This window comes from Perca flavescens, chromosome 22 (genome assembly GCF_004354835.1).
Source record: "Perca flavescens isolate YP-PL-M2 chromosome 22, PFLA_1.0, whole genome shotgun sequence".
In the NCBI taxonomy this organism is placed as follows: Eukaryota; Metazoa; Chordata; class Actinopteri; order Perciformes; family Percidae; genus Perca; species Perca flavescens.
In genome coordinates this window covers 5,263,750-5,288,018 of record NC_041352.1, presented here as the reverse complement: position 1 = coordinate 5,288,018, position 24,269 = coordinate 5,263,750, and the positions used below count along the sequence as shown (strand labels likewise).

At 42.6% G+C, this 24,269-nt stretch overlaps 1 protein-coding gene across 1 annotated transcript in view; it reads right to left on the bottom strand.

Annotated features, from left to right (window-relative positions):
* tgfbr1b (transforming growth factor, beta receptor 1 b) overlaps nucleotides 1-20,252 on the bottom strand; it is a 47,486-nt gene extending 27,234 nt beyond the window's left edge. Inside the window, exon 1 of the mRNA XM_028569164.1 lies at nucleotides 20,152-20,252. Coding sequence (XP_028424965.1) covers nucleotides 20,152-20,215 — 64 coding nt within the window. The 5' untranslated portion in view covers nucleotides 20,216-20,252. The remainder of the gene's footprint in view (nucleotides 1-20,151) is intronic.
* Between the last annotated feature and the right edge of the window lie 4,017 nt (nucleotides 20,253-24,269).

Here is a 24,269-nt window from a genome sequence, read left to right as displayed (position 1 = left end):
GCAAAAGCAAAAGCAAACCACAGCTGCCCGCAGAAGAGCAGAGTATGCAGAGTAACAGGGATGCCACCACCTATCATGCGCTGTACACGTGCCATATACGGTCTATGACACGTGCACACGCACAGCAGTCACATGGCAGGACGTGTGATGTCAGCTCAGGCAACTCAACTCAAAAAATCGACTTTGACTACTCTTGGACTCTTGAAATTGCCATTTCCAGACACTCCAGTGACTTATCGGCAGAAAAATCAATATTAAACTAATTGGTAGTTGACATTCTACTATGTGGTTTGAGATTAGCCAGCATGGGTCGCACCAAATTCATTCTGCGGGGTCAAAACAGGTCACATGCTTATTTCACAGAAGAATTTGTTTTTTTTTTAAACTTTCATACGATTCATATTTACAACTCACCTCATATAGTACCTATATACAGTATACCTGTAAATCATTCATTTGGTTCTGGTTAGTAAATAATATGACTGAATAATAATCTGTTTTGGGGGGGCAGGTCTGACCTCCTGGTACTGTATCTGGCAGGCTCTTCTCTGGTTGTGACAGAGCGAAGCATTTTAACACACTGTACTGGGCTTTGCCCATCTGCTGCACGCAGAGTACAGGGTATGTTTGACGCACGTAACGTGGAAACAGTTCATAAGCGCATGGAAGCTCCGCCTGGAACCTTTTAGCCGCACGCCGTTTGCGCCATTTGCTGAAGTTAGCACGACAAGCCGATTGGCTGCGAGTCAGTCTCACTGTACGTACACACCGCCGCCGACTTGAGCTTATAAAGTTACTGGAAGTCATTCATTGTCAATGGAAGCTGGCTTCTCTCAGCTGCAAGGAGCGGCAAATCTGTCGGCGTCGCGTTTTGGGCGACCAGAGCGTCAATCAGAAAGTTGAAAAGTATGTCAACTTTATGGTAATGAGCTATGACGCCAGCAACCAATCGGAATATAGACGTCCTTCGCGCTGGTTGATTCCAGAGAAACATACGATGTAAACTTTCGTTCCTACCAAAACATTAGTTCCGAGAAAAGGGAGGAAAAGCTCATAATGGCCGTTGCTGGGTTCCCTATCATTTATGATGTGACGCTGTTTGCGTATAGGGACCAGTTAACGTTACCTGCCGGTCACATGGTCTATAAAAAGTCTGCTCACGGTGAAGTCCTGCACGGGTCAACAGCTGGCGGCTGCTCGCTCTGCCTGCATTCTGCTGCGGTTCAGCGGCTAACGAGCGAGCTAACTGCTAACAGACACCGCTGCGACCAACAAACAATACCAACTCTGTCCTTATATATGTCATTTATAAAAGGTTTCTAGTGTCAATGTATTGGCCGTCCAGTGGCTGCTTGTGCTTTTTCTTCAAATCGTGTGTTGAACACGATCGAAGAACGCTGCCACGTCAAAAAGCTTCTGCGTACTTTCTGACAAGTGTCCTTGACGGGGCGGCCAGAGCTTCTTTGCAGCTCAAGTCGGCCGCGGTGTGTACGTACGGTCACTGTGGCGAGCACAAATGAAAACGGCGGAGCAAGAAGAGCCACCTGCAGAGTCCTGCTTTCAGGCAGCCTTCAGCAGCAAAAACACAACGGGATCAAACAATCAGTGAAGCATTTCCATTGTACAGTCAAGGTGGAACATATTGTTACTACACTCACTAGATCTAGTCTTTTCCAGGGCATTCAGGTTTCTCACGGGCTTCATCAACAGATAATCTACACTGCTACTAAGTACCAGTATTTCAAAAAGGTACTGGAGTAGGTGCACACCCTGTGGTCTGTAAAATGTGAGAGAATGGCAGTCCAAACCAAAAGATGGGAGATAGGTTGGAACCAGAGAATGATTGGGTTGTTTGACTAGGCAACTAATTGATTACTTGGCTATTGTTTAGGACTAATACAAAATTGCATTCTTTCTAAGTCTGCGGCGCTATCTGGAGGTTCAGTCTACGCTGGACCCTGATCACTTCCTTCCCACCACACTGATCCGTGAAAACGGCGCTTTATAGCTGCGCTCGGCGTTGCATTGTTGGCTGCGTAGTCGCCAGGCAACAGAGGAACAATACATTACAAAGCCGCCCGTCAGCAGGGGCCCCAACTACTTTAATCCCTCCATCCATCCACCCCCCTCTCTACGCCTTGCATAGTGCTTCCTCCTTATTAACATCCTCCCTCCCTCATGCCTTTTTACCCCCCAACAACAATAAAAAGGGGAAAATGCTGAGACCAGAGTCAAGAACAAACAAAAGAAAAGAAATCTACAAGCTGCAGAAAGTACCAGTTAATATTTTATCATACAAGCATGAAAAGGGAGGAGTGTAATCTGCCGGGGCTGAGGCTGACATGACTTCATGTGAATGGAGCGAGAGGAGAAGGGATGGGATCTTTCTTCAGTGGACTGTGTACACGTAGTGCGTGTGTGTAATGTGTAATTCGCTAAATGGTTTTGGCTCTTGAACATGCTCAACTTTTCCCCCAAGGTTGAGTAGGAAAACATTTGAATGGGACGCTCAAATACTGGTGTAGAGAACCCTGCCAACAGTCAAACTGCTGTAGCAAAAGCAACACGCTGCGTTTTCGGGTTTCTAAATATTGTATTAACTGGTCTAAAAAGTGGTTTTGCTCAGTGGTGGCGTAGACATAATGAAGGTGTACTGTGAGAGCGCTGCTATGGGCCAAGTATCCAGAGAAACAGGGACAACAAACTCCTGCCTTCTGATTAGGACTTGATAAGCCATTCTTCATAACACCGACGACGGGGGGGCGGGGGGAGAAAAGGTGAAGGAGAGAGAGACCGAGTGCCACAGCTACAGTGCAGCACGGAGGAAGCCCCCGGAGTCTCTTCAAATGAAGAGACGATCAAGTTTAATCTAATAATGTAATACATGGACTACCGGCCAGAAACGCCAAACAACCACGGCTTCACAATGCACAAATCAATAGCAATTCAATCACTCTCTCACACAGAGAGAGAGAGAGAGAGAGAGAGAGAGAGAGAGAGAGAGAGAGAGAGAGAGAGAGAGAGAGAGAATGCTGCAGAGGCAAACACAGGGCCAATCCTCCCAGCTCCATCACTGGGTTTTGGCATAATTTGTCCCCGTTTCCATCATCATATGTAAGCACCGGCCCTGTTGTTGTGAGGAGCACAGAGTTCATCGGAGTGGGGCTGTGTGAGAGACGCCCCACATGTGTAAAATGTCTAAGAAGAGATCAAAAGGCGTGGCTCCATTTTATCAGGCGCGATTCTAATAGCATGAGATGCATAAAGACATCACAGAGCCTCCCTGAAAATGTCCACCACCAGAACTCACACATGGACCCATGTAATGTTAGCTTTAGCTTATGACCATATAAGAAAATGCATTAAGATCTGGCAGAAAAGGGAAAAGCAGGACGAGTGCCATAGGAAAGTCACCAACTTTATCGTTAAAGGTTTGGAACTTCAACCTGTGGTAAGAGGTTTATCTTTATGTTGTAAAACGAGGGTGGAAAATGCCAAGGTGCTGAAAAATAAAAACTAAAGATTTGTACAGTAATGCTAAATGCAATTTTGTTTTTGTTAACATTTTTAGTGCATTAGGGGTCCCAGACCTGTGCGTGATTGGCCAACCTCTCTACTACCAATCCATTCTGCTGCCAGGCACACAGTATGCCTGGGGGGGAAATCAAACACAGTATGCTGGCAAACCTGAGCACAGCTAGCAGGTGACTGATGCCCAATGACTTGCATCGCACGGTTTTTAGCTACGTTTACGTCAACTGTACTTTACGCAAAGCCAATTAAAGAAAACGACTCAAATCTGCCCATGGATGCAGCTGCCCTTTCAAAATAAAAGAATGTGATGCACATCTTTAAGCAAGTGGTGCTGATGTAGACGTCTTAGTCAGCTGTGAGGACAGTCGATCTGTCATGATGAGCAGGGTTCTCAAAAAGACAAAACATCGGAAGCTTTTCCACTTGTGAGTAAAGCTGGGACGACATGAAGGGAGATGGCTCTGAACTCAAATGTGTTACATTTGAGTTCAGAGTTATATAGTCACTTTGTTAAAAGTGACTATATGTAACTTTTTAATGTTTCTGAAACTCGGTCATTATTCATATAATGATCATAAATGACCTGTAACAGCAAATGAGACCAACAGTGAAAAGAACGGTATTTATATATAGTTTTTATTAATGCCTCTGCCCGGGTCCGATTTTCCTGCAAAGTCACAGAATGATTTGCGGCAGGTAGACGGCGCTACAGTAACACATTCTGACGGGTCACAGACTTCTGTGTAACACCTGAACAGCCTTTTAGGGAGTATCAAGCTAGGTAAAAAGGTAGCAGGAGATTTCTTTATATAGGCCTAATTGTATTTTAATTTTATTTTGGAAGTTATGTGCTGTAGTTATGGCTGATACTGGGGCAGGACTATCACAGGATAGAAGGAACTTAAACAAAGAACAACTAAAAGCTAAAAGGGAGAAAGACATGACAAGTCAATCTTGGTCGGGCTTTCAACAGATGGAGACAATCACGGGATTGTAAAGGATTCAAAACCCACCCCAAATTGGCCCTCGGTTATGTAATATGTCTACTTCATTCATAACATAACTTTACAATGCGCAACGTGGTTGTATGTCAGTAGCCAACATTAAATTACGTCCCCTTTCTTTTAGCGTTTTTTTGTGTTGGCCTACTATTTACTTTTCCCTTGCCTCCCTGTGACCTTACTTGTGTATAGCGTCAGTGGGTTTCATGAAATGCGCTATATTCACTTGACCAGGATTATGAATGCGTAATAATGGACTATCAGTTCTCTCACTGCGTCGGTAATAAGAGCAGCCAAAGGCACAACAGCACGGTGGGGAGTGTTCCAACACTTCCCACCCTAAGGGCCTTTTCACTCCTCAAAGTCCGGACCAAGGTTCAGGTCTTTGTTACATTGTATACGTTTGATCCGGTTAGTTTGGGGTTTCACACTGCGGTTATGTAACCAGTCCCTCCAGAAGAAGGCGATTACGCGATCACATAATTCAATGCATAATCAGCCAAAGTCCGCATATTTATGCGGGGGCCGCATTTTTTTCAAATACGCCGCACTTTTGCTGCATAAATTGCCGATTTCCGTGCAAAATATGAGGGGCTTGCATGATTTCATAATCCCCGCATTTTTGTTGCAAAAACATAGCAGAAAGTTGAAAAATGTTGCGTTTACTTCACATAAGAGCAGCCATTTTCCCCTGTTGCCATGGGAACGTGATGAAGTGACGTGATGAAGTGACGTGATGAAGTGACGTAATTACGCGACGTGAACATCATCTGCAGCATTTATTCAGAGACAAGATAGCCTGTCAGAACTTCCTGGCTTTGGTCGGACAGTCCAAACCATCCAAAAAAACGCTTCCACGCTAGAAACAAACGGGACCATGATTTAAAGTTTTTTTGGATTGCTAAACGACACAAATGGGCACAACTGGAGTCACGTGCAAAACTCTAACTACAGTCTGCCATGCCATGACTTTAACCACAACATGCACAGCACTGTGGATCTACAGCACTTTGTTCAAAATGCAAAAACACACTGCTGTCAAAACTGTTAACCACACATTCAAAACAGAATAGATTTCAGTCTGGTGCATTTCAAACACTGCAGATTGGAATGAATTTCAGCTAAAAGCCTAAGCAGGTGTCTTGATTTAGACTAGTTAGTGACATATTTACTATATACACTACCGGTCAAAAGTTTGGGGTCACTTAGAAATTTCCATTCCACTCCATTCCAGACACAATACCTGCTGAGATCAGTTGTATTGTTTTTTTTAACCAGGGCAGCAGTTTTCAGATTACATTATTTGCTTACATAATTGCAAAAGGGTTCTCGACTGTTGTAGAAAGAAGTGGCTGAAGAAACACTTGAAATTCATGCTTTTTGGTCTAAACGTCATACCCAAATTAAAAGTGGTACAGCTCCCATATACTTTGACACTCAGGGGTGTGCCTGATATCATTGGAAAGGTGATTGATGTGGGTTTGTTTGTGTATTTGAGAAGTGTTGTATTTTGTAGTTTTTTGGCTTTTTTATTTGCACTTTTCAAATAGACATAAAAAAACGCACAGACATATTTGTAGAAAAGAATTCATATAAAATCCATTTTTGAGTCTTTTAGCTTCTGAATTATTTTCTGTAGTAAACTGAGACGTGGCTAATGCTGTGTTGTCTGTCACCTGTGTTTACAGCAGTGTATTTTAATAATTTTACAGATTTATAACTTGGACAGAAATAAAAAATCTCCATTCTAGCCTCTGTAACTCTGTGTCAGTAAGGCCTAGATTCGCCCTGACACTTGTAACAAAAACTTGAGAATGTTTCCTTTCCAATGATATCAGGCACACCCCTGAGTGTCAAAGTATATGGGAGCTGTACCCCTTTTAATTTGGGTATGACGTTTAGACCAAAAAGCATGAATTTCAAGTGTTTCTTCAGCCACTTCTTTCTACAACAGCCGAGAACCCTTTTGCAATTATGTAAGCAAATAATGTAATCTGAAAACTGCTGCCCTGGTTAAAAAAAAACAATACAACTGATCTCAGCAGGTATTGTGTATGGAATGGAGTGGAATGGAAATTTCTAAGTGACCCCAAACTTTTGACCGGTAGTGTAGGTACTACTATAGAGAAAGCTCAGAAAGCCTTTTTTTGTATACAAACACCAAATAAGAATGAAACCATTATACACTGTACCGTTTGAGAGAAACGGGTAAAAAGAGCAAAGATACCAACATGTCCACTAAAAATGGTTCAAACTGTAAAGATGAAAAGTTGGTTTGTTCCGTCTTGTGTCTGAGTGTGTTCTGAGTGACAGTGTGTGTGTGTGTTATCTCAATGATGATTGTTCTGAGTGACAGTGTGTGTAATCTCAGTGAGGATTGTTCTGAGGGACAGTGTGTGTGTGTGTGTGTGTGTGTGTGTGTGTGTGTGTGTGTGTGTGTGTGTGTGTGTGTGTGTGTGTGTGTGTGTGTTATCTCAGTGAGGATTGTTCCGAGTGTTTGGCTGCTCTGAGCCTGTGTGTGAAGAGCCGTGTTGCTGTGAATGAGTTCTGCAGCTGATGTGAACGGTTTAGCTCAGGTGACTGTTGGTAGTGCAGACTGTAGTTAAGAGTTTTGCACATGCGGCTTCAGTTGTGCCCACTGTCGTTGAGCAATCGAAAAAAAAACAGTGGACAGTGAGTATTCAGACAGTGGACAGTACCTCTGATGGACATCCCAGAGACAAACACAATGCAGTCTTTAACAAAAGGAGGGAAGAGTGCTCCGACACCTCACCTCTCTCTCAGCAGGGTTTCCTGCAGAAAATGTGCCGTGACTCACTTGGACTTTAACAAAGTCAACATTGTTTCGCTGCGTCAGCACCACAGTTCTGCGTGCGTTTGGGTCAGCAGTCGGAGCTCTGCTCTCTGTCAAGATGCAGAGTACCAAAATTTGGCACCGTTTGATTTAAAGTGAATCTGTCTTCGGTAGTCAATAGTAGGTTATTTGTTCGGTACCCAACCCTAGTAATGAGTGGCACAAAATGTAAAGTAACATACAATTTTTTTTTTTTTTTTTAAGAGTTTTAACTTGTCCAGTGGGGTAAATTTCTCTTCCACTTGCCCTACAACAAAAATCCACAGCCTTAATGTCGAACCCTGTCACATATTTAAAGATTGTAAATTTTTAGATTTTCCAATTCATGTCACGTTTTTAAATTTGAATGCATTCTGCAGACAAGGGAGACTGGCGTTGGTCACGGTTTGGAATGAAAGGGAGATAACAGGACAGAGTAACACGGCGGATATCGTTCATGTACATTTTATTTTATTTTTAACGACGTCTTGCTTAGACGGCCGCCTAAGCGGCAAAGTGCTGCGGGAAACCCTGCTCAGTCTCCACCCAGCCGTGCGTTACTTTTATCACTACGGCAACCACTCTCCTGTATGGGATTAAGCTTAGAAATGCGATTTTTATTGTTTTTGGGTCAAAGACGTGGCATGTCAATTATGGTGTCCAAAACATATTCATAATGCAAAAGATAAATATAAATTTTAAAAAACTACATTATACTACTCAACTCTCCCCCACTCACTTTTATAGGTATTTACTGCAAAAAAAAAAAAAATTCAAAGAGCTATTGAGCTCAGAAGTACCCTCCTGGGTAACGTCCGGGATTAAAATCTAGGTATAAAAATGTGACAAAAATGTCAAAAATAATAATAGGCACATTAATTATCTACTTTGGCATAATTGTGTCGATGTTTGCAGTGATACCTACAAATATAGTAACAATCCTACCCATTATCATTATTATAATTATTATTATTAAAATGTTACTCTAGAAATACTTTTGTCCTTACTTTTGGATTTCCCTAAGGTCCTTCCTGGGTAACAGACCTTAAAATCCATAAATTACCCATAATGCAATTGCATAGTCATGAAATAGGATATTACATCATAAAGAAGATTTTGGAGGACCCCAAAACATCTGGAGAGTTTAGGAATTCTCTCTTAAAAAAAGTTTTTATTTTGCTTTTTCGGTCACTGGTGCACTATGTCCAAAAATCATGTGTCTTTCTGGATAACACTAATAAAACATATTTGATGTTTTGATATTTAAAAAATGCCTATTTCATGTGAAATATGGCATTAATGTTTTGAAGTTAAGATATATTTTAGCTTAGTATGCCATGTTTGACAGAGTTTTGGTGGGAAATTCATGTTTTTGTCCTTCCTGGATAACGAAGATCTTCTGTTACCCAGGACATGTCCTCGTTATCCAGATTGGACATGTTAATGAAAATAGTTTATTAGTATTTATCACTTTTCAAGCATTGTGTTGATAATGTTGGATTATATTAATACAATAATATGTATTTCTTTAATCTTTTATGCCATTTTTGCATTATGTCATTCCTGGCTAACGGTATGTCATCCTGAGTAACAATGACACAGTCAAGTAATTTAACTCAGATTTTCATGGTATTACACAGTCATGTTTTCCTTTTTGTTGAGTATACAATAAAAATCTGATAACCTTTATTGTAAAGCAGTTTAAGACAGCTTTCATAATTTTTCTGTTTTTGGCATGGAATATTGTTTGACCAAAATCCAACGATGAGCCCATTTAATTATAAATACCCAAATATACTGTATCATATAAAGTGTTAAAAATTTAGTTTTTTTGAACAATGCATGTTTGGTTAGCTGTAACTATGGATATACATAAACATTTATATGCTAAAAAGGTAGACATTTAAATATTTTTTAAATCCATTCCCGTTACCCAGGAAGGACATTTTTCATGGAATAAATCACGATTCATCACAAAAAAATTAAACTGCATTTCTAAATTAAATTCCTGTTGTTGAGATGTATATAGAACACTCCAATAAAAATAGAAAGTGCTTCAGTTGGCATTTTTTGACACTTTCATTTATTTTCAAATTTGAAATCCTTATTTGTCTTTGACCCTTTTATATTTAATGACTACATTTTAGTTTGTTTCTGCCACTTGATGTTTCCTCTAATAATACTAACCTACGTGGAGCCTTTCTAAAGAACAGAGTACACCACCCGAAGGCTTTCACTGCATTTGACAAGAATAAAATCGTGTACATCCTGAAACCTTCAGGGAGGATGTGAGGTTGTTTTTGTTTTTTTAACTAGAAGGCAGCATTTCTGATGAAAAACACGACACACAGCTTCACCTGTTTCCGTGTGAACCAGCAGCCTAAGCTGTGTCTGTGAGGTGGACACAGAATTAGCTGCATTACATATAGACATAACCATCTAATGTATGGATTACAAGTATTTGTATAAGTGCATTGATGTTGATGGTTTTCAGGTAGTGAGTACCCATAGGTGGTCATTTAAGTGGGTCCCAGGAAAACTGAGTGGGTTCCCCGTGCTTAACTAACTTTTTGGTACAGAGCCCCCCCCTGCCAATTTCACCTAGGGCTGAACGATTTTTGAAAATAATCTAATTGCGATTTTTTCCCCAAATATTGCGATTGCGATTCGATATTCAATCATTTTTTTAAGCTCTTTGTCTTCTGTATTATTCAACAAAGACAAACAATAAATCATTGTATAGTATGAACAACACACAATTACATACTAGACAGTTAAATAACTAAAAATATAGTATATATATATATATATATATATATATATATATATTTACATACACACACACACGCAAGTAGTTTTTTTACGGTGCACTGAGAGGAGCTGCCTCCAGCCCCTCCCCCTCGTGAAGTTGCGTGCCGTGTGCATGACACCGTCAACACTGCACTAGCTCAGAGAGGCTATCGTTACGTTAGCTGCTGGTGGTCTTGCTGTGGGATTAACTGTACTAATAAAACCGTTGAAACACCGCGACCACGCTGCTGTGAAAGCTCCCCTAACCGTCATTTATCAGTCTGGTTGTTACCCCTCTCAGTGGCAGCTCCTCCACCCATATCTTTATAACGGAGCTAACCGCTAATCGGAGCTAGCTCGTTGCCAACCGAGCCTTCAGTTCTGTGAGCCTGTATCCATTAACTACATGTATGGACTCGAGCCCTAAAAAACCCTTCATTTTATTAAAATAGCTGTAAAAGATTTAAACTTCAACTCAGAATTTTTTGAATGACAGAGATCAGCTCAAGGTACGGTGTAGCGTTAGCGTGCTAAGTTGATGCTTTCTCTGCGGAGTGCAGACTGATTTGCTCTCGCGAGTCACCAAATCGAGACCAACACGCAGCCTTAGCGATTAGGAAATCACGTTTTAACATATCGCGATATTATCGCAAATGCAATTAATCGTTCAGCCCTAATTTCAACATGCTTTTCATTTATTTATTTATTTGGAAAAATGTTTGCCTTAACAACTTTCTGGCTAAGAACATAAGGAACAAAAACACTTTCTTTTTTTTGTCAAATCTTAAAACAACAGCATAAACTATGTCAGTTCTTGTTGGAAATAATAGTTTTTCTACTTGAAATTAAAATAATTCATTCTATGTGCATGTGCCTCTGCAAGAGAAAATACAGGATTCACTGTGTTGCTGAAAATGTCAGTCGATATTATAGCGCAATTTAAGTAACGTTGCTTTAACAATATGCTGAATCGCGCATCCTCCACCACTGCATATCTTTGGCTATGAAGGGCCCAGAGCTTCAGTTGGGACTCTGCATGGAGAGGCTGCTGCAGGAGAAGGTTTCCTGCCCGACCCTCCTCCATATCTGTCAACAGAAACACTGGCCTAATGTCTCTGTATACGCGTCATGTGGGTGGTGATGGCGCAGTGGATAGGTCACTTGCCTTTGGTGTGGCAGACCCGGGTTCGATTCCCACTGCGATACATCAACCAATGTGTCCCTGAGCAAGACACTTAACCCCTAGTTGCTCCAGAGGTGTGTGACCTCTGATATGTAACAATTGTAAGTCGCTTTGGATAAAAGCGTCAGCTAAATGACAATCGTATTGGAAGAATTAGCCACACGTTGCATAGTGCTAGCACACAGTCTGCGCTTTATCCTCCACTTTTTCCATCATTGTCAGGTCACAGTACATCTGTAAAGCTCTCGTACAGCAGACAGACAGAGACTGGCTGACAGCTGCACTTTGTCTGTGCAGACTGCGGGTGCACAACGGCGCGAGGCTTTCCCCCTCATTAAAAGGAGAATTCCGGTCGATTTCAACATCTAGCTCTGTTGTTTGTAAATTTGGAGTGCTGTCAGTAGCGAGAAAAACGAAAAAGAAATTCTCGAAATGTCATTACTAGTGCCTACCCATGTGAAGTGATTCCTTCCGAGTGAACACAGTGAATCTGACTGCAGTAGATGTGAAAGAATCATAACAGTTTTGCTAATTCATACCTCTGTTTAGTTCCGGTGTTGAGACGGCAAGACGAACGCTTAGGGACTATCTACAAACTACAACACCGAAAAAAGATACCAAAATATTTATTAAAAAACACACAAAACCATTTTTCCTTGTATTTTTTGAAATATGTTAGGTCCATGTGTGTTTGCATTATGTGGTAAATGTGAAAATGAACTGCTACCTCCTCTGTCAGCTCTAACCACTGAATAGAAATAAGCGGAGAAATCAGGCAAATTACATAAGCTGGTCAGTCTGACATCATGTTGCCTGAGCTCATTACTATTCATGAGCTCACCCAGTTGGGCTGGGTAAAGGATGCTGACAGCCAGGCTCTCATTGGCTAGCTGTTCGGATTCAAACAGCTTAGCTTGTTGAATATTAATGAGAACTGGCAGAAATCGAGCTGAGTCTTCTTGCAGGCTTTCTATACCAAACTAGAATGGCTTGAAACAACCAAGGCATTTATTTCCACAAAAAATGTTACAGAGTCCATGGTAGAACTTCAGACATCACCACAAAGTAGTGAAATACGTGTGGCAGGGCACCTTTAATTTAATGATTAAATAAGGTAGTGTCTCCAAACTTACCTCAATTATAACTTGTCTCCTGCTAGTTGTACTACAGCTCGGTGTTGTAGTTTGTAGATGGTCCCTAAGCACTCGTCTTGCAGTCTCAACACCGGAATTAAACAGAGGTATGAATTAGCACAACTTGTATGCATTTCTTTCACATCTACTGCAGTCAGATTCACTGTGTTCACTCGGAAGGAATAACTTCGGTATGGGTAGGCAATAGTAATGACATTTTGAACATGTTAAGAGGCTAAAAACACGTTTAAAACCTGCCTGGTTTCAGCCTCCTGGGTGCTAACGCTAGCAGGAGGATAACACGGTGTAGGCAGCACCGGTTGTTTTCGTTTTTCTCGCTACTGACAGCACTCCAAATTTACAAACGGAGTTACGTGTTGAAAGCGACCAGAATTCTCCTTTAACTTTATTTAAGTTGTTTTCTGCACAAGCCATTTAACTGAAATCTGTGAGGTGTAAATGACGATGAATGGATGGGGAGTTTACTATATCTTATGTTCAACACAACCATTTTTGGTAACTGTCAAAAGGAAAGCACATATACGCCCTACTATGCGCCGCTCTGCCCTGATCTGCTACGACTATTATTTCTAGTCAAAGTTCCACTATCTTTATTGTTACTATAACTACCACATTCATCACTCCAACTGCTATAATGATTATGAATCATATTTTTTCTCTCCATCTGTATCAGTGTCTGTGTCCAAACCGGCAGCGACAGATGCTGCCCACAAAGAGCCTGGGGTTCCTGCCTAAAAGGACATTTTTCCTCACCACTGTCACACCAAATGTTTGCTCATGGTAAATTGTTGTGTCTCTGTAAATTACAGAGTGTGGTCTAGACCTACTCTATCTGTATCTACTCTAAGTGTCTCGAGATAACTTCTTGTTATGATTTGATACTATAAATAAATTGAATTAAATATAGCAACACACACACACACACACACACACACACACACACACACAGCGATGGACCGCCACGTTAGAGCCCACGCTGCGCTGGCCCCCCCAACTCCCATCCTCACATCTTTTCATGAGAGTTGATTCCTCCTCATTCGGCTCCCACGGTCATTTCCATAGGTCAGGGCCCCACCCGCCCATCTGCCCCACCCTCACCACCTCTATTATGGACAGCCCTTTGTCCATACCAGATGTGCGCTGTGTTAAGTGTTGGGCACACAGACCTAGATGACCCCCCCCCCCCCCAGCAGAAAGGCTGCTATCCGCCGGCTCCACCGTATGTCCTTGCAGGCTGGAGCTGGAGCCAAAGCTCAGCGCCGGCTGTAAACTGCAACAGATACAGCACACTGGCCTTGGCTCTGGGCAAACATCACATCAAATGCCAGTTTTGGACAGGAAACCAGCTCGGGGAGTGCAGAGGTAGCCTGGGAGCCTGACAGGCCACAATATGCATCAACCTGACGGTGTCACTAAGGCTGTGTGTGTGTGTGTGTGTGTGTGTGTGTGTGTGTGTGTGTGCTTTGAATCTCTAAATAATAATAATAAAAATTAAGTTTTTAATTATTAAATTAAAAACGGAGAAGCTGGTTGTAGCACAGCGTTTCATCCTTTGCAGAACACTTGGACAAAAGCAGTTTTATCACAAAAGATGAAATAAAAACGGAGGCAGTGTTTTGTTCCTACAGACTGAGAATGGGAGGGGAGGAGAAGGCAGTGCATCTGTCTGATAAATATGCAGCAGCTTGATCTAAAGGTTAGACAGCTGCGCGCACACACACGCACGCACGCACGCACGAGGGTGTTGCAATTGTTGGGTTGTCTTTTCTAACTCGGTGCAAGCGAGACCCAGGACACCGAAACGCAAGGATTCAGTTGGATCAGATTTTAACTCAGTTCTAGCGAAAAACACAAGTGATAATTTGGGGTGAATAATAAGGGTCCTGGGAACTGCGGCGTCCCTCTCTCCTCCCAAACCCATGCCTACAAACTATTAAATCAAATAAATAGTAATGTCTTACACTGCACACACACTGACGCACGCACTGACGCACGCACACACACACACACTGACCCACACACACAGAGCAGTAGGGCCAGTGGATGAGGCACCAGAGGAAGTTAATGGATCCAGAGAGGGCAGAGCTGTTTGAAGCAGCTGAGTCACCGCTCAGACTGAACCGGCTGACTGTCTGCTCGGCTGCTCCGGTCCGTACACACACACACACACACACACACACACACACACACACACACACACACACACACACACACACACACACACACACACACACACACACACACACACACACACACACACACACACACACACACACACACACACACACACACACACACACACACACACACGTCGTTTATATCGATATGGTTTAATGTTGCATTACATGACCCATTCCTTCTGGAAAGCCGTGCCTGTGTTTGGATCTCTCCTCCGCACAGCCCCGCCCCCATTCACTCACACACCGGCCGGCTCACCTGCAACATGGAGAGACACAGCGCCGCCGGTCCAAACTCCCCACATTTGTCTACAGTTTTAATTGTTATTAACACAGCTGTATATTGTTAAGTATGAGAGGGAAACCTGTATTGGTACCAGTGTTTCCGCTGGTAACTCTCTGTTACTGCGGCCGCAGTAACTACAGTTATTAGTTACGCAGTTAGTTACGCAGTTATTACAGTTATATAACAATCGCCTCGCTCTACATTATCCCTTACATACACATATATCAGGCGCGGCCCGCCACGGTACAATTTCTGCCGCCACGGTATCAGAAATAGGGCAGACGCACAATAGGGGTTCCGCTATGTACCCTCTCTCTCTCTCTCTCTCTCTCTCTCTCTCCAAATGAGACCAGAAGTGAACATTAGCGAACGCTGTGGTGACGGTCCCATGCCTCTGACTCCCCGCTGCAGGAGAACACTGTATTCCTCCGACGTGCTGTATGAATGTTACAGGTTAGTGGGGGTGCATACCGCTCAAAACCAATGTGAAAAACGTAGCTAGTAATGTTCACTCAGCGTTTTTGTTTTGTCGTTAAACAGTGTGTAAAATGAGCGGTGACGTTAAATCGCCCTACGGTACCGTCTATTTGCTGGACGGTTTCATGGTAGCGGTCGGTAGCTGACATTAGCAGATAAGCCTGTACTTTGTTTGTTTTAATTTGTTGGGGTAAAAACATATGCATTTTTATTCATTTGATTACTGTAAAATATTCAGGAGCTACTACTGACCTGAATTCCATGTTAGAAATGTTTCTTTGGCTCGTTTCAACCTATAGTAGTTTTCACTTGAAATGGAGAAGATTAAGGACATGGACTTGGAGAAGTTCTGGATTGACCCAACAGAGATTTACTACCAATACGTCTGACATGAATCAGAAATAGAATCGGCAGCAGAGAGCAGGGTGTGTGTGTGTGTGTGTGTGTGTGTGTGTGTGTGTGTGTGTGTGTGTGTGTGTGTGTGTGTGTGTGTGTGTGTGTGCATTCATTAACGCCCTGCTGCTTTTCAATCCGTTTGGCCACTGGCATGGCTACAACCAATCAAATTAGTCCTGGTTCCTTGGGCCGGGACAACGGGCGCCCAGGGTCACCCGCATGCCTGGCATTCCTCCGCTGTACGGACACACAGAGCTAGGAAACAACGCTAAACAAGCAGCTCACACACACACACACACACACAAACAAACAAACATGGCCCCCGCAGCCTAGGGGTGTGTGTGTGTGTGTGTGTGTGTGTGTGTGTGTGTGGGGCATGGTGCAGAGGAAAGGAAGAAATATCAAGCTAAAAAACTCCACAACAGACCTGCTGAACCCTACAGAAAAGAGGAAGCACAGCTGAGAAATATCCCATCATAACCTGCGGTTGCTCTAAAGAAGTGGGTTAGCTGTTCATTTCAAGAGACATGTCTCGTGGTCTCTTTTTTAACTTTACTATTACTCTTTATTAAAGCATTGCTGATCCGATTACTCGATTAATCAATAATACAGATAGATATAATGATGAATGGAATACTGGACTCTAATCCATAGCTGCAGCCCTAATCTCCGTAATGATCAACACTGTGTCTATGTTAACATGTACATTAGTGTTTTAATCTGGTTTGAGATATGACATTTACAACCTGTATGAATGATCATAACAGCATCAGCTGCATGTTTTCATTCAACATCTGCGCCGCTGCTTTCCATACAGACAAGACAGCTGATGCTAGGCCGGGGCCATAAGGCTGATAAATAGATGTCAAGATGTTCGGCTACGCCACAATATACGCACATCTCCACATCTTCACATTTTCTCCTGAAATGCATCAGTTTGGTTTAACCTTTTGATGCGTGTGATCATAGCAGCGACATGATTCTAGTGAACTCATCTGAATTTAGAGGGAACGCAGCTCGTACATGACAAATTAGAAGGCTTTCATTTTGAGGGCACCAGGGCACCAGGGGCACGTTCAATCTCTAAACTGTGTTCAGCGTTTTCTTGTTGAACATCACGTTCCCTCTGAACGGTGTGAAACGGCTTTGCGTTCTGTTTTCTCTGGTTTGGTGGGTGTGTCTCTTGTTTATTGGCTGTGTCCCAGGTGATACCCAATCAGCAGAGACCTGTCTGTAAACTCGTGGTAATAAAAAGGCAGAGAGCTTGCGCACATAGCAGGGTGTTGCACGCATCCCGGTTTCAAAAAAAAAAAAAAAAAAAATGTGTTGCTACGTTTTGTCAGGGCTGAACGCGGCCCAGTTCTCAACTCGAAGTGGATCTCTATCCCCTCAGTCCCTACAAGTACCCTCTGAATAACAACAGAGGAGCTGCTGAGATCGGAAAACTGTGAAAACGTGTGGACACATGGGAAACAGCTCTGCAAATAGAAGAACACGTCTTGAAAAATCACGGGATGAGCTTTTTCAGACACAGCTTCATTAAAATGAGAAGTGGATTCCAATGACGCAGTTTCAGCACATGCCTTATGTTACTTCTTGTTCATTTTTTGCATTCAAAAGTGCCAAAACACGGGGACGCCTTCACACAGTGTATACTATGCAGTGTGAAAGTGGAACACACTGTAGGATATATCTCCCAGAATTCAGTTATTTCAGGAATCTCATACACCAGTAGAGCACCCTGGAGCACAGAGAGATGCACCGATCCACTTTTCTTCTGTTCCAATTCGAGACCTGGTTAAATAAAATATTTTAAAAAAATAAAAAAAATTTACAAAGCAATGAATTTGAAGTGTAGGTTGAGCAGACATTATCGTTTTATTTCAGTTAGCCTAATAGCTGGTTTGATTTGCATTGAGAGAAAGTACCCCATGCCAATCTCTAGGTATGGTGAAGGGTATGTGATGATGTGGGGCTATTTTAATTCCAAAGGCCAAGGGAACTTTATCAGGATGCATAGTATCCTGGATCCATGAAATATCTGCCCTTTAAAAATAAACATCTGCCTGCCTCTATGGGAATTTAACATGTACGTGTACTTACTTATGCCCACTGTATTTTAAGGAAGAACATTTATTTATTTACAATACGTTATTCATTCACAAAAGACAATTGGTGTCCTTAAAGGTTGGATTTTTCCTCTTTTTTTTTTAATTCCTCTTTTATGTCAACTTTAGCATTGGTTCATAAACTTATGAGCACCACTTTATATGCACAGAAATGGATTTGATCAGTAATAAAAGATGAGACCAGAGGTGGGTTTGTGTCCGACATTGAATAGTTGAAGTGTGAAAACACAGCCGGGAGTAACGTGTGATTTAGGGGCCCTAGAGTCGGACTCTCCTCGCCGAGGTTCTGGGCTTTAAACCAATCACACCGTTCTAATGACGCTTGTTTCAACAGGCCAGGGGGACATTCTCCACCACCAGATTATGGAATCTGGATCGGTACGTGGATCGCTGATGGCGGTATCAGCACCAGATAGCCATATTGGATCTGCTCCTTCTCTACTTGACAGTGGCTTGCATTTGATTGAGAGTGCTGACACAACAGTCATTCTTCAGACAAGCCACTCCAGCTAAACGTGGCCATTCACTTCCTGGGCCTAAAGGGGGCAGCTGAAAGGGAGGGGGGGCACACTGGTGACAGAGCCAATCAGGCCGGAGGAGGCTAAGAGTAATAGTGACACCTCCCAATTCAGCCCACTGCCAGCACTGGGCTGTGTGTGTGATGCAGGGGTGTGGTGCTGAACACTGAACAGCGACGTGACGGTGTCACTGATTCCTATCAATGCTTCTGCGAATGTATATTCAATCTAAAATGGTATTCATGTCACATATATGAGCTGTGTGCCGGTGCACGATGCCATGTTCACATTATCTGCATCTCACGTTTTGGATTCTCTTCTGAAGTAACTGGTGGAGCTCCGAGCGTGGAGCCAGCCATGACTATCCTGTTGATGGACAAAGAAAGCGGGATTCCCTCCCGTCTTGCCTGTCCTCGAGCCAACATATCAATTTAATAAGCAGCAGTCAGCTGCGTCTGAGGCAGCCATGGGGTATCTGAGGACACAACGCTGCTTTCGGCATGGGGAGGTCCTGATGAGATCTGCTGACTGAAAAGCATGCACTCCCTTTCTCGCTCCACACAAAGGAATGGCACACAAAGGAAGCGGTGAGTCTGTAAGTCAATAGGAAAAACACGATCTGCTGTTGGTACATATGAGGAAATCTGCTGACCACTGGAACAAAAAAGGCACGCAGTCCCAGCTGCTAAAATGAATACGAGAATAAAAGCATGGATGGTAGCAGCGGTGTGTCCGGGCCATTCTCTGATCAGGAGGAGCTAGGAATGCCGAATCCAAACTCGCAAATCTTGCAGGTAATTCAATCCTGCTTATCAGGAACCGTAAGCACCCAGATCGAAATGGCAAGTTTAGCTGTATTATTGTTAGACTGGGAGGATGGAGAAGAGATGGTGTCCTCCCTCAGAGAGACTGTAGTGACACACACACACACACACACACACACACACACACACACACACAACCTTAAGGAAACAACATGTTGAAAGAAAACTGTGTGTTACAGGCAGCAGGCATTACACTGCCACCAGTTAACACTGGCAACAGCTCAATAACAAACCAGCTAGTTAGACAGGGGGCGGACTATTAACTCGAGAAAAGTCAGAAGTTTAATCGCCCACTTTACTCGCTGAGCAGGATGCCCCTGTGTCTAGAAAAGAGAAAGAGAGACATATGAGACAGAGGCTGTGAAGCCCGCTCAGCCCCGGGAGAAGCTACTAGCCACACGGTATATGAACAAGAAGAGCCGCTGCCGCTGCTGCACAACAAAGCAAACCTCTACGGTTAACCTAACGCTAGTGATGCTGCTGCTTACTGCCAACTTTGTTGAGCGGAGGACCTGCAGAGTACTGTTCCTCCGGACGGGCCCAAAGCTGAGCCGCGGTCCAGAGGCTGGTCCCGGCTACAGTCCGCCTGGGTAAGCCCGGTGTGAGTGACTTGTAGCTGCTCCCTCCTCTCCAGACAATAAACATTCCTCAGACAATAAACATTCCTCAGACATGCAGCAGCAACAGCAGGCTGGCCGCCGACCTGCGCCATCTTAGTTACACTCACTCACTGTGCTTTTTCACGATTCTTGAACAAAGAGCTTTCCCGGCGAAGCTGGTCCGACCCGGGGCCGTTACTTCCGACAAACACACGACACAACTTAAGATGTACACACTTCAAGCTCTTACCGGTATGTTCTTGTATCAGTGTCCCGAACAGGAGGACAAACAGAAGGCATGGTATTGCATCCATCGTGGCTACGGACCAATCTGCCAGCCGACTGCTAACTTCTCACAGCGCTGAGGAAGGTAGACGCCGATTGGCTGATAGGGCCGCCTCCCGAGGGGAAAGCTCGATGCTGATTTGCGGAGAGCTCTGCCACACACCGCCCCACTGGAGCAACTCCACCACTGCTGTAAACAAACACTGTTGCTGTTCGCAATAATGACAGAGTAGACTATTTAATGTCAGCATCTAATATAAGTAGGCTATACATCTAATATAAGTATACATTTTATATAATACTTTTATTATATATGACCTCTGCAATAGATATGTTCTTCCTAATCTTTCCTCATGAGCAAAACTCCTAAAAGACAACCTATCATTACATCTGATTTTATACTACCCACAGGAAAACTCCAGTGTAGTCAGCGTGAAAACATAAGGGTCACAGGTCAACAGAATCCTCCACAGAAAAGGTTTAGAGCCAGAGGAAAGAAGAAGTAGGAAGGTGATGGTCAGACAGAAAAAACATGTCACTGTGTCTCTGACTGAGGAAACATATGATGATAATAATAATACTAATAATAACAGCAGCAAACCCAGATACCATTCTTCCCCAGATAACATATCCTCAATGACATGCTGTGGCTAGGCCTGTGTGCATCTCTCCATATGTCAGTCTTTCACACCCACACACACACACACACTCCCTAGTCCCTGGAGAGTGGGACTTTTATTTGATGTCCAACTGAGCTCTGCATGGCCTTGCACACGCACGCACGCCAACATGCCCGCACGCACGCACGCACGCACGCACGCACACACACACACACACACACACACACACACACACACACACACCTAAAAGCTTTGCCTAAAAGCTGGAGAATAAGAATGGTATGGAGAACACCTTCAGGAGATAGATGAATCGTGTGAAGATACAAATGGGGAATCTCATTTTAAATCCTAAATGTTATATTTACTTAAACAGATGTTTCTAAATGGAGAGCCCCTTCGGACACCCCATCCCCCTTAAAGCACTCACACAAAGGCCCAGCTGCTCTCTGCAGTAGCCTAATCAAATGCTGTTCATGTCGTAGTGCTGATACCGGTTTTTATTTGCATTTACAATTTTGGCATTTAGCTGACGCATTCATCCGGAGTGACTTGCAATGTGTTGAACAGTAGAGAAAGCTCACATTTGTAATAACAAAATAACAAGAGGCCAACAGGAAGCAGGTGAAGGCCAGGGATGATATTGCTGCAAACACAGAATGACGTTGCAAGGAAATAGGTGCAAATGAGTGGAGATTCAGTGAAACCGTCATACTCCTACCATTCAATGATTAGGCTACTGATCATTTGCACAAATTAACAATTGTACTCTTTGCCTTAAAAGTAAGCAGAAGATAATGTTACTCAGGAAATTTACCATGAAGATCCATTTTCTATAACGCTAGAATATGAAGCGTAAATATCTCTTTCACTCTGTTCCTCCCTCTCTCTCATTGGCTAAAATATTAATTTCCTAAGTCATATTAACTTCCACTACTCGCTTTTAATGCAAAGTGTACAGGTGTTCGTTTTTGCAAATGACAAGTGACACATTGAATGGTTTCATTTAAGAGCAGTAGTTCATAAATGTATATTTTTAGACTATCATTTAGTCTGTCCGCTATTATCTGTCACGCTTTTTCTCGCGTTTTTTTAATTTTTTATAGAGGACGAGTGTCCTTCTCTACATATTATATGCCTTGCGCCCTGGTATATATGGACATAGAAAATAAAGACACTGAAGAAATTGCACTGTAAAATCTAGAAACTATAAAGATAATAAAGTGATAAATTCCATGCACACTATAAACATGAATGGAACAGAGTATATTCATCAGTTATTTCCCCCCAGGCAAAATATAAGGTCAAAAACCATTAAGGTGTCCTCTCCCTGTTGTTACATGAACGTACAGTACCCTACATCACTAGATAGTTACTGGTCCAGTGAACTAAGTCTATAATTTGGGAGGATTGTACAGTTAGGATATGTTCTTAAAATTGTACAATCCTCCCAAATTGTAGTCCCAGTTTACTGGACAACACAAATTGTGTGCTAAGAATGCCAAATACAATGCACATGGAAGCAGAACAAACATGATCCTTATTGTTAAAGAATAAAAAAAGAAATTATAAACTAAAATAATTTAAGGTGCATTGGGGAACTATAGAAATGTACAGCATTGTATGTATTGCCCTTAGTAACAGACTCACTCATTTGAAATTTTATCAGCCTTTTCTAATTATCTCAACAACTGCCATAATAAATTCATCAAACTTCTTACAACAATATGAACAGCAGTCTTCATACACCAATATAACAGTAACAATGACAAATTTATAATTATAGAAAAAAAATAATGGTCACAACTTTAAATAATAACAGTACTTAAATGAACAGCAATATGCACCTGTTGTATTTTAATCCAGGCTGATAACAAAAGGGTAAAACCACAGCTGAGTGAACAGAAAAGGTTCCAGGATCAAATAAATCCTGGCTGTTAGCCTGGTCAGGAGCAGGCTAGCTGCACAGAATAAATCTCCATGGTGATTTATGTGCCTCCTGGATGAATTTAGTCAAGGCTAAATTCATCCAGGATAACCAGGAAATCCCGGCTTAATCCCTTATCTTGGTTTTGTGAAACAGGCCCCAGGACTCTCACAGGAACAAACAGAGAGACGAACCAACAAGGGACAAAGGAACAGAGGGGTGTAGAAATACACAGACCAATCAACAGACAAGACAGTAACAAGCAACTAACGAGACAATTGGGAACAAGTGAGAGCAGAAGTGCAGACCATATAAGGGGATGGGCGGAGACAAAAGACACATGACAGACAGGTAACCACAGAGCACATGGAAAACAGCAACAAGCACAAAACACAACACAATATACAAAATGGCCACAAGAGTGGCACAAAGGTAGTCAATCACAGCAGGATCCTGACAACAGGGTGCAGAAGTTTGTGCTACCGCCCCTGTCTACATCTGCTGGGCGTCCTGCTAGCCGGTGTGCAGGCGTCGGGCGGTGAGCTGGGTGGCCTCCGTGGCTCTGTGCCTACGTGGGTTTCCAGCGGGACGTCCCGAACTGTGGTGTCCTTTCCCAGAGACTTGGCTGGATCCGGGAGTGCCAGCGCCGTTCAACCTAGTGACTCTTTTTCTGCATGCCGATCCGACGGCCACATTCTGCTTAATGATGAATAATACTTTTTATGAGGAAAATGACTTAATGTGCTTTTTTTTTTATAGTGTGCAGAGTGAGTTTAATCTGACGCTTATTTTTGTTTTTCAGTTCAAATGTTTTGCATGATGATTTGAAATAAAATATAAATCTTTGTGTTGAATAATTGACAGACTATATATATTACTATATTCTGTTGATAAAGCAGGCTTTCAGCTTAATCATCAAAGACAGACTTTTTTATTTTGGAAAAAAAGGAAATGTTTGAACAGGAAAAATAACACAACCTCTCTGCCCTGTAGTGTTTATTTAAAGGGAACGGACTGTGCCCTGTCCAGGGATCAGACTCCACCTGATATCTGGTGCTGTGGATGGAGCTCTGCCAGTCACACCACTGCTCTGCTTTTATTCTCTGTTCTAGAATCTGACCCGACCCTACAAAAGAATGACACCAGTTCTTACCGAACGCTGCAAGAATCAAATGACATATCCACCTCGCTGCTAGAACCGAGTGTTTGTCAAACTGAGCTATGAGAGATGTGAGATATGATGTAAGATATGAGTAATGAGACTTTATCTTGGATGCTCGATTTAATTTAGCCTTTTTCATTGAAATAATTTATTTTGACTTTTGAATTGTTAAAAATAAAACACATGCAATCCTCTTTTCAAAAGTTTTGCTGTTGTTTCACTATTTTTCTGCTGTCATTGTATTATACATATCACCCTCTACGAGTCTGTACGAGACTGTATGAATGTATGAGATTAGATTCAACTTTACAGGTATTGAGACACCAAAACGCATTTAGCATCTAACCAGGAGTACAAAAAAGCAGCAAAGGGCCCAT